The sequence below is a fragment of the Ahaetulla prasina genome, chromosome 5 (genome assembly GCF_028640845.1).
Source record: "Ahaetulla prasina isolate Xishuangbanna chromosome 5, ASM2864084v1, whole genome shotgun sequence".
Taxonomy (NCBI): domain Eukaryota; kingdom Metazoa; phylum Chordata; class Lepidosauria; order Squamata; family Colubridae; genus Ahaetulla; species Ahaetulla prasina.
This window is the reverse complement of record NC_080543.1, coordinates 125010169-125025362: the sequence shown is the minus strand read 5'-3', so window position 1 is coordinate 125025362 and position 15194 is coordinate 125010169. Positions and strand designations below refer to the sequence as shown.

At 40.2% G+C, this 15194-nt stretch overlaps 1 protein-coding gene across 2 annotated transcripts in view; it reads right to left on the bottom strand.

Annotated features, from left to right (window-relative positions):
• The window catches only part of KLHL1 (kelch like family member 1), a 168008-nt gene that overhangs the window by 89988 nt on the left and 62826 nt on the right, over positions 1–15194 (bottom strand). For both annotated transcript variants that reach the window (XM_058186471.1, XM_058186472.1), the window contains exon 4: positions 8298–8494. In XM_058186471.1, coding sequence (XP_058042454.1) covers positions 8298–8494 — 197 coding nt within the window. The remainder of the gene's footprint in view (positions 1–8297; positions 8495–15194) is intronic.

Genomic DNA, 15194 nt, shown 5'->3' with positions numbered 1-15194 from the left:
ACCCACCCCCTGGGAGTCTGACAGCCAATCAGGGTACTCTTCCTGTGCCCCAGAAAGTTCAAAGCTCAGAAAAAGCATAAAACCAGGGAGCACACAGGATCTCAGCCCTTTTCTGTTCAGGAACTCAAGCCATGTGATCCTGGCCACCATTAAACCATCTTTCCAAGCAGCCTCCATGTTTCCAGTGTCTTTGTCCCCACTTGGAACTGAACCCAGATGGATATTTCTTCCAACAATAGAAATAAAGAAAATTGCGCAAGAATAATTTGATAGGAGATGAGAGTGCATAATGTCCCCTTTTGTCATTTAGTGTCCTTTGGAAGAAAAAAATTGGCTCTGTTTTTGGCAGAGGGAGATCGGATTGGGGGGACATAAAAGTGTGTGTTTCTGTATGCAGATGAAGCTGGGTTGCTGATGGAGAACCTGAATGATTTTCAACAAACCATGCCAGGAAATGGATCCAAAAATTAATGCATCAAAGATGAAGGTATTTTCTACCAGCATCAAGGTGTTTCTGTTTGAAAAGGAAAATGGAATACACAATTGCAAGCGAAACATAAATAGTGAAAAGCTGGAGCAAATAGACAGATGTGTGCGCCTTACTAGAATATTTATAACGTTGGAAAAAGAAATATTTAGATGTTCAAATTCTGGCAGAACGCTTGGGGTGGATATGTGGTCAGTTACATGAATATTTGTTCCATTTATAGAAAAGTGGTTGGTCGGAGAAGTTATAAAGAAGGGAGAATTGGAAGTACAGTGGAAAACAATCAGAACAGGGAGCTGTCAAATGACAAAATAAATTGTTAGGAATGAATATTGAAGCAGGTAGAACCAGGTTGTTGACAGAGGGAGGAAGAAGGTAGATGGAATTGCAAAACAAATATTTGAAAGAAGAGTGAACACAGAGGAAGGAGAAGAGAAGTCATGTTTATGTGATGTCGATGAGATCCTGATAAACAGAGAAGCGAGAAGTTTAAAGAACAAAAAGGAATAGGCGCTGTCATTATGCAAGAAAAAATAGTACAGAAAGGCACAGGGAATGTCATTTACATAAGTTTACTTCATTATTTTATCCTGATGGTGCAGTGGTTAAGTGCAGCACTACGGACAAACTCTGCCCACAGCCTGAAGTTCAATCCTGGTGGGGCTCAAGGTCAACTCAGCCTTCCATCCTTCCAAAGTTGATAAAATGAGGAGGTTGCTTCTCTCCTTGATTAGTTTCTATCCATTGTTCTTGTCCTGCCCTCAGGTGCTTTGGAGAATAGCTTGACTCCCTCTTCTTTGTGGCAACATCAGAATTTGTCTCCTCCTCCTCCTCCTCCTCCTCCTCCTCCTCCTCCTCCTCCTCCTCCTCCTCCTCCTCCTCCTCCTTCTCCTCCTCCTCCTCCTTCTTCTTCTTTATTTTTTATTTTATTTATTTTATTTTGTCACAACAATATATGTAGGAATCATACAAAAGATTATATAGTATATAAACATATATGAGTAAATATAAGGAGGTATAGGCATATATATAGAAAGAAGAAAAGAAAAACAATAGGACAGGAACGGTAGGCACGTTTGTGCGCTTATGCACGCCCCTTATGGTCCTCTTAGGAATGGGGTGAGGTCAATAGTAGAAAGTTTTTGGATAAAACTTTTAGGATTGTGGGAAGAGACAACAGAGTCAGGTAAAGTGTTCCAAGCACTGATGATTCTGTTACAGAAGTCATATTTTCTGCAATCTAGATTAAAGCAGTTGACATTAAGTTCTTCTTCTTCTTCTTCTTCTTCTTCTTCTTCTTCTTCTTCTTCTTCTTCTTCTTCTTCTTCTTCTTCTTCTTCTTCTTCTTCTTCTTCTTCTTCTTCTTCTTCTTCTTCTTTTTCTCCCCCTCCTCCTCCTCCTCCTTCCTCCTCCTTCCTCCTTCCTATTGTAATTGTAATTGTTATTTTGTACTCTACATATTTTCAAGTATCTATAAAAATCTGTTTTGGACATCTTTGCCACTTGTGGATGGGTCTACTAATATTTCCTATGGAATTATGAATTCTCATTTTTAAAAAGAAGGACAGCTTCTACTATCCTGAATCGGTTTGGATGAAACATCTGAAGCCATCTTCAAAGTAGATGTTAACCAGGAAATGCTCAAGCTTCAATTCTGGGCTCAACTCTCAGGCCATATACAGACAGGAATACAAATATGTAATTTCCATTCAATACTTCTTGATAGTGTCTCATTAATCTTCCCGAAATTTAAAATTTGTGCAAAGTGCTGCTTAATATTCCAGTGAAGCTTATAGTTTCTTGAACCATGTGTGAAAACATTTATTCTAGAAGGATGTATCTGTCAGCAGAAAAAAAGCTATCTTCATAGCCAACCGAGAATGCTATTTGTGCTAATAGAAACCTGGCCAAGCCAAAGCACAGCAGCTGCGTTTAAGACACAGCTCATTACTAAAGGAATAATTTCAATCTAGACCAGAACAGCCAGATATCTCTCTAATCATGCGATGTCTATCAGCCAAATATTGTAATAGTATATTCAACCATACAGATCAAATTGAGTGCAACAAGCATTGAATATGTTTTATCTGGGAAATCATTGTTTTGTTCTTTCTCTTTCTCTCTTTTCATTTACTTTTAAGGAAATGACTTTTGATTCCTTATGCTTAAATGGTAGGCAAGCGTATAAGATACATCTGTTTCTTATGCACAATCCAAAAATCCTATTAAGATAGGAAGGAACTTGATTCGAAGTCTGAAATGGAATCCCTTGACCAATGGTGCTATTCAGCCAGTTCTATCCAGTTTGGGCAAACCAGTAGCGGAGGCTGTAGGATGCTCCGTCCACCCACCCGGATGTCATCACGTCCCATTTTTGATGCTCTGCACATGCGCGGGGCTGGTGCGTGCGCTCACATTTGTGAACCGGTAGCGAAGATAAGTGAATACCAACTTGCCCTTGACTATACAGTCTACATTCCCAGAAATCTGAATTCTGCTTTTGAGGGCAATTCATTACATTTTGTTACACTCTGCTGTCAAGGAATATATAACCCTTCACTTTCCAATTGGATTTATTTTATTTTACAGTATATTCTACTCAATGTACTGTATATCTGGTATATCTGGCCTACGTCAAGTGCCTGATCTTCGGACCTTCCGTCGTGAGCTAAAAACATACTTATTTATTCAAGCGGGACTGGCATAATAGTTTGATTTTAAATTGGGGTTTTATTAATATTCTTAAATATTTTAAATTTAATTTTAATTATTAGCCGTTTTGTAATTTTGCTATGTTTTAATTTGTTTTAATTGTACATATTTTGTATTTTATCTCCGGCTGTACACCACCCTGAGTCCTTCGGGAGAAGGGCGGTATAAAAATTCAATAAATAATAATAATACCTCAACTTATGACACCAATGGATCCCAATTTTTTTTGTTGCTCAATGTGATATTTGTTAAAGTGAGTTTTGCCCCGTTTCATGACTTTTCTTGCCCTAGTTGTTAAGTGAATTACCTCAGCGGTTCAGCGAGTAAGTCAGTCGTTAAGTGAATCGGACTTTCCCGTTGACCTTCCTTGTGAGAAAGTCGCAGAAGTTGATCACATGACCCTTCATGAGGGTCCGTTGCCAGGCATTTGAATTTTGATCACGTGACCATGGAAATGCTGCAATGGTCTTAAATGTGAAAAAAGGCCATAAGTCATTTTATTTTTTCCCAGCGCCGTTGTAACTTTGAATGAACTGTTGTAAGTCCAGGACAGTTAAGTGTGTTTCTCACTATGCTGGATGATGACTCCAATCAGAAAGTTATGGGATAAGAGAACGGATATTAAAATTAAACAGTAATGGTACCCCAAATGTACATTTTCTCACACATTTCCTAGCCGAAATTTATTTGGTTAGCTGACCTAATGCGGTGGTGGCTAACCTTTTTGCCATCGCGTGCCAAAAGTGGGGGGAGCGTGGGGGGGGTTGTGCATGCGCGTGTCCACATCCATAATTCAATGTGCCCCGCCCCCACGCATGCGCGCACGACCCCCCAGCTTTTGGCACGCGATGGCATGGTGTGCCCAGTAGGCTTGTTTTTCGCCCTTCCCTGGCTCCAGAGGTTTTCTTGGAGCCTGGGGAGGGCAAAAACAGCTTTCCCAATCCCATCAGAGGGCCTCAGGAGGCTGGAAACAGCCTGTTTCCTGACTTCCGGTGGGCCCGGAAGGCCCGAAAATCAGCTGGCTGGCGTGCGCATGCACGGTGGAGCTGAGCTAGGGCAACACTCACATGCCCAAAGATATGGCTCCGCATGCCACCTGTGGCACACATGCCATAGGTTCGCCATCACGGTCCTAATGCATATCTGTCGTGTCCCACTCCTCCTCTGACGGCCGGGTCTGGGAAGTCTGTATCAAGCGTGGCCACAAAGCCTCTGCAGCTTTGCCAAATTCCTGTCAGAGTTCTCAGGGCACGCAGGAATCCAAGGTGTGACTTCAGCAACCAGATGAGACTTTGCCTGACTCAAGGAATGCCAAAAAGCAGAACCTTTATATAGGCCATGGGGTGTGGCTCCATGACTCAGCACTTATCCAGGCCTGCACCTCCCTTCCTTTTGCTGACGTCGCCTCTCCATTCTCCGGAAGCGGGGATCTGTCCACTGTGTCTTTTCGTCCTCAGCTGCTGGCAATTCTAGCTCGTGGCTGGCTTCATGCTCACACGCTGTAGGGAGTTTGTTTGCTCAGTCTGTCCGGGCATGGTGCCAGGGCTGGGGGCTGGAGGCATGCCAGGCCATTCTTCTTCACTATCAGTCTCTGGCTCAGATAGCAGGAGATGGGAGGGGCCCGGCTGAGGAGAGGAGGGTGGGCGAGGCACAACACTATCTTTATGTGGGACTCCTAACACCAATGTGTATATTTCTATAAGAAGGCAAAAAAATCTCCTATAGGATATTGGGTTGAACTCCCTCCTTCTGAAGCTTGTGATACACAACAGCTTGAATTGTTTGGCAATTTATTTTTCTACCAGATGTTGTAATATTTATACTTGATTGATGTAACAGCTGGTCCTGAAGTAACACCTGTTTCCATCTGCCAACTTGTTTTCATTCTCGAACCAATCTGTTAACTTTTAATCTAAATGTCTGGCATAGATATGTTGCACGCATTATTTCAAATAAGAGTCTTTCGATAGCCAATGGATTAGTACTTATACTATGATTTCATAATTACCCTATCTTAAAAATACATGCTTAATAGCTTCTGCAGCCCAAAATCATATGGGAAGTTTTGAAATGTCATCGAAATGCACGGGCAGTAGCCCGTTCAATCCTTTTATTCATATTATTGCTTTCCCAACACTGAAAAACCTTTGTACCTTCGTACGACGCTTTCAAGTGTTATAGGAAACAAGCTGCCAAAAAGGGGAACCAACTGTTTGACTAAAAGGTTGGTTTGCTTTTATCCCCTGATAATATCAGAACTTCTTTAGCTTGATATAACTGTGAACTCCTTTGGTAAACTTCTGTGCATTCTACATATCTTTGGCTTTCATGCTGTGACTTGCACTTGATTCAGAAGCACCGAGGGGCTTCCGGGTTTATTTATTTTTATTTATTTATTTTGTCAATCATATGTAAGATAACAGGTAAAAGTATAAACATAATTTGGATAGATGAAAAGAGTAAGTAAAAAGGAATATTAGGACAGGGACAGTAGGCACGCAGGTGCTCTTATGCACGCCCCTTACGGACCTCTTAGGAATGGGGTGAGGTCAATAGTAGACAGTTTTTGGTTAAAGCTTTGGGGATTTTGGGAAGAGACCACAGAGTCAGGTAGTACATTCCAGGCATTTACCACTCTGTTACTGAAGCCATATTTTCTGCAATTGAGTTTGGAGCAGTTTACCTTAAGTTTGAATCTATTATTTGCTTGTGTATTGTTGTGGTTGAAGCTGAAGTAGTCATTGACAGGTAGGACATTGTGGTAGATAATTTTATGTGCTATGCTTAGGTCAGACTGAAGTCGGCATGGTTCTAAGTTGTTCATGCCCAAAATTTGGAGTCTGGTGGAATAAGGTATTTTATTGCGGGTAGAGGAGTGGAGGACTCTTCTCGTAAAATATTTTTGAAAGGATTAGCCGGTGGCATCCAGTTGGGGGCTTCTTTCATGTCCCCAGCAGAAGCTGGAGTGAAGGATGAGAGCTCAATCCCGCCAACACATCAGCTCCTGGATCTCGAATGTGGGCTTGGTAACCTCCTGCCCTGGGTTCCAACCACTTGATGGTTGGAATCAACCATACCTTGCTGCTATGCTGTCATGATAGCATATTAGGATTCCTTATCACTGAATATTTGTGACTATGGAGATTTTCAGTCATCCAGGTCATGGCTGTCCCAAAGCAGGGGTGAAATTCAGCAGGTTCAGACAGGTTCTGGAGAACCGGTAGCAGAAATTTTGAATAGTTCAGAGAACCAGGAAATACCACCTCTGGCTGGCCCCAGAGTGGGGTGGGAATGAAGATTTTGCAGTATCCTTCCCTCCAGGAGTGGAATGGGAATGGAGATTTTGCAGTATCCTTCCCCCCAGGAGTGGGGTGGGAATGAAGATTTTGTATCCTTCCCCTGGAGTGGGGTGGGAATGGAGATTTTGCAGTATCCTTCCCCCAGGAGTGGGGTATCCTTCCCCCAGGAGTGGAGTGGAAATGCAGTATCCTTCCCCCAGGAGTGGGGTGGGAATGGAGATTTTGCAGTATCCTTCCCCCAGGAGTGGGGTGGGAATGAAGATTTTGCAGTATCCTTCCCCTGGAGTGGGGTGGGAAGGGAGATTTTGCAGTATCCTTCCCCCAGGTGTGGGGTGGGAATGGAGATTTTGCAGTATCCTTCCCCCAGGAGTGGGGTGGGAACGAAGATTTTGCAGTATCCTTCCCCTGGAGTGGGGTGGGAATGGAAATTTTGCAGTATCCTTCCCCCAGGTGTGGGGTGGGAATGGAGATTTTGCAGTATCCTTCCCCCAGGTGTGGAGTGGGAATGGAGATTTTGCAGTATCCTTCCCCTGGAGTGGGGGGGAAGGGAGATTTTGCAGTATCCTTCCCCTGGAGTGTGGTGGGAATGGAGATTTTGCAGTATCCTTCCCCTGCCATGCCCACCATGCCACACCCACCACACCACACCAGGTCCGCCAAGCCACACCCATAGAACCGGTAGTAAAAATAAATAAATTGGATTTCACCACTGTCCCAAAGGCACTTTTTCCTGAGGCAATTTCTGATTTTTCTTTGAAGACGTTTCACTTCTCATCCCAGAGTTGAAGAAGCTTCTTGGATGAGGAGCGAAACCATCGAAGGAAGACCAAGGAAGTCCAGTTGCCTCTTGAAAAAAAAGGACCCTTGAGATCTCTGTGAGTAAGCCTCACAGCTTCTGTGTATCCCACATATCTATATGAGACCTCACACCAGAACAACTAGACACAAGAACAGCTTTTTCCCGAACGCCATCACTCTGCTAAACAAATAATTCCTTCAACACTGTCAAACTATTTACTAAATCTGCACTACTATTAATCTCCTCATCATTTTCATCACTCATCTCCTTCCAATTATGACTGTATGACTGTAACTTTGTTGCTTGTATCCTTACGATTTATATTGATATTGATTGTTTCCTGATTGCTTATTTGTACCCTATGCCTATCATTAAGTGTTGTATCATTAAGAGTTAAATTTGCACCCTATGACTATCATTAAGTGTTGTAAATGTTGTACCTTGATGAAGGTATCTTTTCTTTTATGTACACTGAGAGCATATGGACCAAGACAAATTCTTTGTGTGTCCAATCACACTTGGCCAATAAAAATTCTATTCTATTCTATTCTATTCTATTCTATTCTATTCTATTCTATTCTATTCTATTATCGTTCCCATCGTTCCCATATGACTGTATGACTCTAACTTTGTTGCTTGTATCTTTACGATTTATACTGATATCGATAGATTCCTGATTGCTTATTTGTATCCTATGACTATCATTAAGTGGTGTACCTTATGATCCTTGATGAACGTATCTTTTCTTTTATGTACACTGAGTGTATATACACCAAGACAAATTTCTTGTGTGTCTAATCACACATGGCCAATAAAATTCTATTCTATTCTGTTCTGTTCTGCTCTGCTCTGCTCTGCTCTGCTCTGCTCTGCTCTGCTCTGCTCTATTCTATTCTATTCTATTCTATTCTATTCTATTCTATTCTATTCTATTCTATTCTATTCTATTCTATCTTTGGATTTCATGCCGTGACGATAAGGCATATCAGCACTTCCTTACCATGGTGTAACTGTGAGCCACCTTCATAAGCTCTGTGCATCCTTGAGCATCTGCAAAAGCCCGGATTCCCAAACAGTTGGATGGATGTAAAAGCTTCATGAGGAAATGACAACAGACTTCAACCACTTGAGGCAGTTGAAGGAGACACGCAGCTGCCAGGAGGTTTTCAATGGTATCTTCCTTAAGTTCCAAACAACCTGGGCAAGAGATGAAAAAACACGATCAGTTTGCTACCCATAAATTTGTACATAACTTAGAGCCAGGCGTTAAGATCACAAAATACGTCAATAAATTCTCATCCCTCATGACACCAGTGGAAACTCAACTTCGTTCAATGTTTTAATTTGGGAACAAAATAACCCTGTTTTTGCATTCTATATAGGCCTCACTGGGTTCTCCTTTCTCAAGGACCAGTAGATTATTCACAGCAGTTCAGGAAAATCTGGCATACAATATTACCTATTTGCATTGCACTACTAAACAAATTAAATATTTGAAGTTTGGAAAGATACTATAAATTCCTCTGAGATCTGCACTGCATTTTCTTTTCCTCCTGGGATGAAACTAAGGGAAAACTGAGACTAACTGTACCTGTGTTTTAAGGTTCACGTTTTAGAAGTTTTAATTAATGGATCGAAAAGCATATAGTTCATAAATCCTTTTTCAATCTTCAACTTTACAATCTAGCTGAAAGATACCAATCAATCTGATTACAGTTTGCCTTTTTGTTTGCAATCAATGCATTTAGCTTCATTGGTTGTATTGTAAAAACTGACACGCAGATTTAAGTCTAGATAAAGTGGGGGGGGAAATAATTGTATACAAATTTATCAATTTGCACCCTCACCAGGATGCTAATCGGTTTCAGACAAATAAAGCACGAAAGCAAAATATGAAGGTTTACTCTTGCTCTTTGTCATAGTTGAAATGGCCAGTTTTAATGTTTAAAATTGCATCTTTCCCTCTTCCAAATAATAGGCTTCATATTATATGCTGTAATGCAAAATGTTTAAATGTTTGTAAGCTGCCCAGTCACATGTAGCTGAGATGGATGGTATACGAGTCAAACAAACAAAACAAAACAAAACAAAACAAAACAAAACAAAACAATAAAATAATAAAATAAAATAAAATAAAATAAAATAAAATAAAAAAATAAAATAATAAAATAAAATAAAATAAAATAAAATAAAATAAAATAAAATAAAATAAAATAAAATAAAATAAAATAAAATAAAATAAAATAAAATAACTGTTCTAGTCTAAAAGGACAGATTGCCTAATGGCAAGAGCAATTAACCAATGGAATGGCTTGCCTTCAGAAGTTGTGAGTGCCCCATCACTAGAAGCTTTTAAGAAGAGACTGGACAGCCACATGTCTGAAATGGTATAGGATTTCCTGTTCAAGCAGAGGGCTAGACTAGAAGAACTCCAAGGTCAAACTCTGCTATTCTACGTTATAAAGCATACACTTCTTTTTTGTGGGTTAGGAGGTGGAATTAATTCAGAGCCCAGATAGATGGGAGTCCTAGTGGACAATTTCTTAAATATGAGCCAACAGTGTATGGCAACAGCCAAAAAAGCTAATGTAATCCTAGGCTGCAGTAGTAAACTCTGTCAAGGACCTAGGAGTACTCATTTCTAAAGATCTAAGTCCCAGAGCCTCTGTAACATCATTGCAAAAAAGGCTTTAAGAGTTGTAAATCTTATTTTACGAAATTTTCTCTCTGGTTACACTATACTTCAAACTAGGGCATATAAAACCTTTGCCAGACCTATATTTGAATACTGCTCAACTGCCTGGAACCTGTATTTCAGACATCAATACATTAGAGAGGGTCCAGAGGTATTTTACTAGAAGAGTACTCAAATCTTCTGCTCAAAATAAAATTCCCGATACCATCAGGCTTGAGATCTTAGGTCTAGAAAGCCTCGAACTACATCGCCTATGTTTCAACCTATGCTTAGTTCATAAGATTATTTACCAAAATGTTCTACCTATAAATGAATACTTTAATTTCAACCATAATAATACAAGGACCATCAATAGATTTAAACTCAATGTAATTCACTCTAAACTTAATTGTAGGAAATATGACTTTTGCAATAGTGTAGTAAATGTCTGGAACAATCTACCTGATCCTGTTGTTAGTCTCTCTGATCCCCATACCTTTTACCTTAAACTGTTTACCGTGGACCTTTCATGTTTCTTAAGAGGTCCCTAAGGGGGCGTGCATAGGCGCATCAGTGTGCCTACCGTCCCTGTCCTACTGTTCCCAATTATATGTAATCATTCTATGCTTTTATGGCTATGATTTGCCAATTTGTATCCCTTTTTTTTGTGCCAAAAATTTTTCATGTGTCCATGTCTATGTCTACTCTGTTACTTGTTTTGTTGTATTTGTTGACAAATAAAGAAATAAAGAAATAAATAAAAGAAGTAAAGAAGTAAAAAAAAATGAGAGAGAGAGAATCAAGATCACATGAGATTACAGTACAACTTTACGAAGTTTTAGTAAGGCCATGCCTGGAATACTGCATCCAGTTCTGGCCACCGCAATATGAAAAAGATGTTGAGACTTTGGAAAGAGTGCAGAAAAAAGCAACAAGGATGATTAGGGGACTGGAGACTAAAACATACGATGAACGATTGCAGGAATTGGGTATGTCTGGTGTGGTGAAAAGAAGGGGAGACATGATAGCAGTGTGCCAATATTTGAGGGGCTCATACAAAGATAACAGGGTCAAACTATTTTCCAAAGCCCAAAAAGGCAAGATGAAGAACAACGGATAGAAACTGTTAATAGCGGTATCCCCCAAGGCAGAGTTCTAGGACCAACATTCTTCATGCTATACATAAATGACCTTTGTGATCATATTATAAGATAGTGCGTTCTCTTTGCCAATGATGTTAAACTATTTAACACCACCAACAATGCTGCTACCCTTCAAAAAGACCTTGACTTTGTGTTGGAATGGTCAAAAAATTGGTAACTCCAAATCTCAACCAACAAATGCTCTATCTTACACATTAGCAAAAAGAATCAGAATACAAAATACAAGCTGAGATAGAAACAACCTTATAGATAATCCTCATTCTGTCAATGAGTACCTTGGAGTACTCATATCAAATGATCTAAGTGCCAAAGCCCACTGTAACAACATCGCCAAAAAGGCATTAAGGGTTGTAAACCTAATTTTGCGTAGCTTTTTCTCTGGTAATATTACACTACTGAACAGAGCATACAAAACATTTGCTAGACCAATTCTCAAATACAGCTCATCTGTCTGGAACCCGCAATGCATATTAAACATTAATACATGTGTCCAGAAATATTTCAGAAGAAGAGTCCTCCACTCCTTTGCTCGCAACAAAATACCTTATGCCACCAGACTTGAAATTTTGGGCTTGGACAACCTAGAACTATGCCGCCTATGGTCCGACTTAAGTGTAGTACACAAAATTATCCACTACAATATACTATCTGTCAGTGACTACTTCAGCATCAACCGCAATAATACACAAGCACAAAATAGATACAAACTCAAGGTAAACCGCTCCAAACTTGATTGCAGAAAATACGAGTTCAGCAACAGAGTGGTCAATGCCTGGAATACACTATCTGCCTCTGTTGTTACATCCTCAACCCTCCACCCATAACTTTAACTTCAAACTGTCTACTGTTGACCTCACCCAATTCCTAAGAGGTCTGTAAAGGGTGTGCATAAGCACACCAGTGTGCCTACCATCCCTGTCCTATTGTCCCCATTTATTTGTACCCATTTCCTGTATTTATATCCATGTTTATACTTATTCCTGTTATCTCATACATGTTTGACTAGATAGATAGATAGATAGATAGAGAGAGAGAGAGAGAGAGAGAGAGAGAGAGAGAGATGATAGAGAGATGATAGATAGATAGATAGATAGATAGATAGATAGATAGATAGATAGATAGATAGATAGATAGATAGATAGATAGATTTCCATCTGCTTTTACCCTCCAGACATCCAGTCAAGTCTACGACCCTTTGCTAACTTGGTTCTATCTTGCTGAGCTTCCAAACTCAGATGAGGAGAGCCAGCTCCTGTGACCTACTGAAACTAAGCAAGGTTGAATTTCCTGCATTTCCAAGATATCAACCTCAATCGATCAGATTAGAACAAACAGAACTGAAATGTATCCAGTGTTAAACTAGTCTCATTGAATTTGGGTGGATTTAAATCATAATCAACTTAAACCCCCTGATTCACAATATCTAATATAGTTGTAAGTATTATTACTTTGGATCTAGCTCAAAATCAATAAGTAAGAAGGAGATGTTAAATCCCAAGGCTTCCAAGTTTGAAGCAGGCATTGATTAAAGTGAGAACGAGAAAAATGCATTAAGTAAGGTGAGAAGATTTATTGGACATAATATGAAAATAAAGGCTATTGAGTACTTGCAGATGTTAATAAATTTGCTTCAATTTTGGTCTATCTCTGAGTAAACATTTTAATTTAATCTGGTCACCAAAGCATAAATTAAGTTAATAATCAGAGTGATAAATATTTCAGATGTTTGCCTCTTTACTTAAAATTAATTGCGTAGGATAATTTTAGGATAAATTGGGAGAAAAAAAATAAAGCAGTGAGATTTAAAACTGTTATAATATTTCAGGCCTTAAAGGCCAATCGCTAACTGAGATTATACATGACATTGATGCTGTAGCATCCGTCATATTAATTTTTATATTTTGGTTTAGAATGACATCCAACCTCAGGGAAGAATGAAGTAGAAGAGATTCCATTTATAAACATCTGAGAAAAAGACAAATATTCTCCACATAACAGAGGGGAAAAAAGCAGGGGTGAAATGCTCCTGGTTCGGATTGCATCGCGCGATCCAGTAGCAATGGGGGCGGATAGTTCGTAGAACCAGTAGCAAAAATCCCTGCCCCCCCCCCAGCCCATGCCTCGCAGTTCCTCTTCTCTGTCCCTGAAGCTCTCGGTGGTGATATAGCTGCAAACGGCCTTAAATGACTGCCGCGGTGCTTCAAAGGGCCGCACTACAGCTGATCAGTGCTGTAGGCAGTTAGTAGACCGGTGCCTCTCAAAAAAAGGCAATTGGTAGACCGGTGCCTCTATTTTTAAAGAAGGTAGACCGTTGCCTCCCAAAAAAAGGCAATTAGTAGACCGGTGCCTCTATTTTTAAAGAAGATAGACCAGTGCCTCCCAAAAAAGGCAATTAGTAGACCGGTGCCTCTATTTTTAAAGAAGGTAGACCAGTGCCTCCCAAAAAAGGCAATTAGTAGACCGGTGCCTCTATTTTTAAAGAAGGTACTCCCAAATTTTGTATACTTTATTATTTTTATTATTTATTATTATTGGCCATGCCCATTCAGTCACCTGACCACCAAGCCACGCCCACCAATTAAGCCACATCCACAGAACCAGTAGGGAAAATTTTTAGATTTTACCCCTGGAAAAAAGTAAAGGTAACACACTCTCAGTTCATAAAAGTCCCAAAGGTGCTTTTTCAAAATGCAACTGGACTTCGTTTTTCCTTAAAGATGTTTTGCTTCTTATCCAAGAAGCTTTTCCAGTTCTGATTGAATAGTGGAGGAAGCAAGGATTTATATAAGTCATAAGTCAACTTTTTTTCAGTGCTGTTGTAAATTTGAACAGTCACTAAATGAACTGTTGTAAATCGAGAACTATCTGTATAAATTGCATTCACCTAATTGAGCCCTGCAGACACCTTTACGATTGTGTTAAAAAAGGACAGATGCTCTGTGTACGGATTGATACATGATTTTGCTTTCCAACGCGTGTTCTCAGAACTAACTTTAGTAGTAAATAAATCAGATCCCTCCCTTGGAAGTATCCCTAATAAAAGAACCACCATGCTTTTGGGTAAAATCAAGTGGATATTTTTCTCTATTTGTAAGCTTTAGAGTTCTCCATCTCAAATAATGGATATACTTCTGTTACAGCCCAAGGTCAACTGTTTTGATTAAAAAGAAACAAATGACAACGGCATTAACTGTCTCTCCGTATACAAATAAAAAAACAAAAAACCTCTTGTAAATCTTGGCTCTATTTAATTGATAAGGTCTATCTTGCAAATGCTGGATCCATTTCTACCATACTCTCATGTAAATCGGTTCTACAGAGCTACCACAATACCTTTCAACTGTTCAACTGTAAGAGTCATGGTGGCACAGGGGTGAGAATGCAGTACTGCAGCTCATTCTGCTGACTGCTGGCTGCCAGCAGTTTGGCAGTTTGATTCTCACCGGCTCAAGGTTCACTCAACTTTCCATCCTTCCAAGGAGGACCCAGATTATTGGGGGCAATATGCTGACTCTGTAAACTGCTTAGAGAGGGCTGGTAAGCATTGTGAAGGGGTATATATCTTCCTTCCTTCCTCTCTTCCTCCGTCCCTCCTTCCCAGTGATTAGAATGCAGTATTGCAGGCTAACTGCCCACTGCCAGCAGTTTGATCCTGACCAACTGGCTCAAGGTTAACTCAGCTTTCCATCCTTCCGAGGTTGGTAAAATGAGGACCCAGATTATTGGGGGCAATATGCTGACTCTGTAAACCGCTTAGAGAGGGCTGGAAAGCATTGTGAAGCAGTATATACCTTCCTTCCTTCTTTCCTTCCTTCCTTCCTTCCCTCCCTCTTCCCTTCCTCCCTCCCTCCCTCCCTCCATTCCAGTGGTTAGAATGCAGTATTGCAGGCTAACTGCCTACTGCCAGCAGTTCGATCCTGACCAACTGGCTCAAAGTTGCCTCAGCCTTCCATCCTTCCGAGGTGAGTAAAATGAGAACCCAGATTGTTGGGGGCAATATACTGACTCTGTAAACCACTTAAGAGAGGGATGTAAAGCACTGCGAAGTGGTATATAAGTC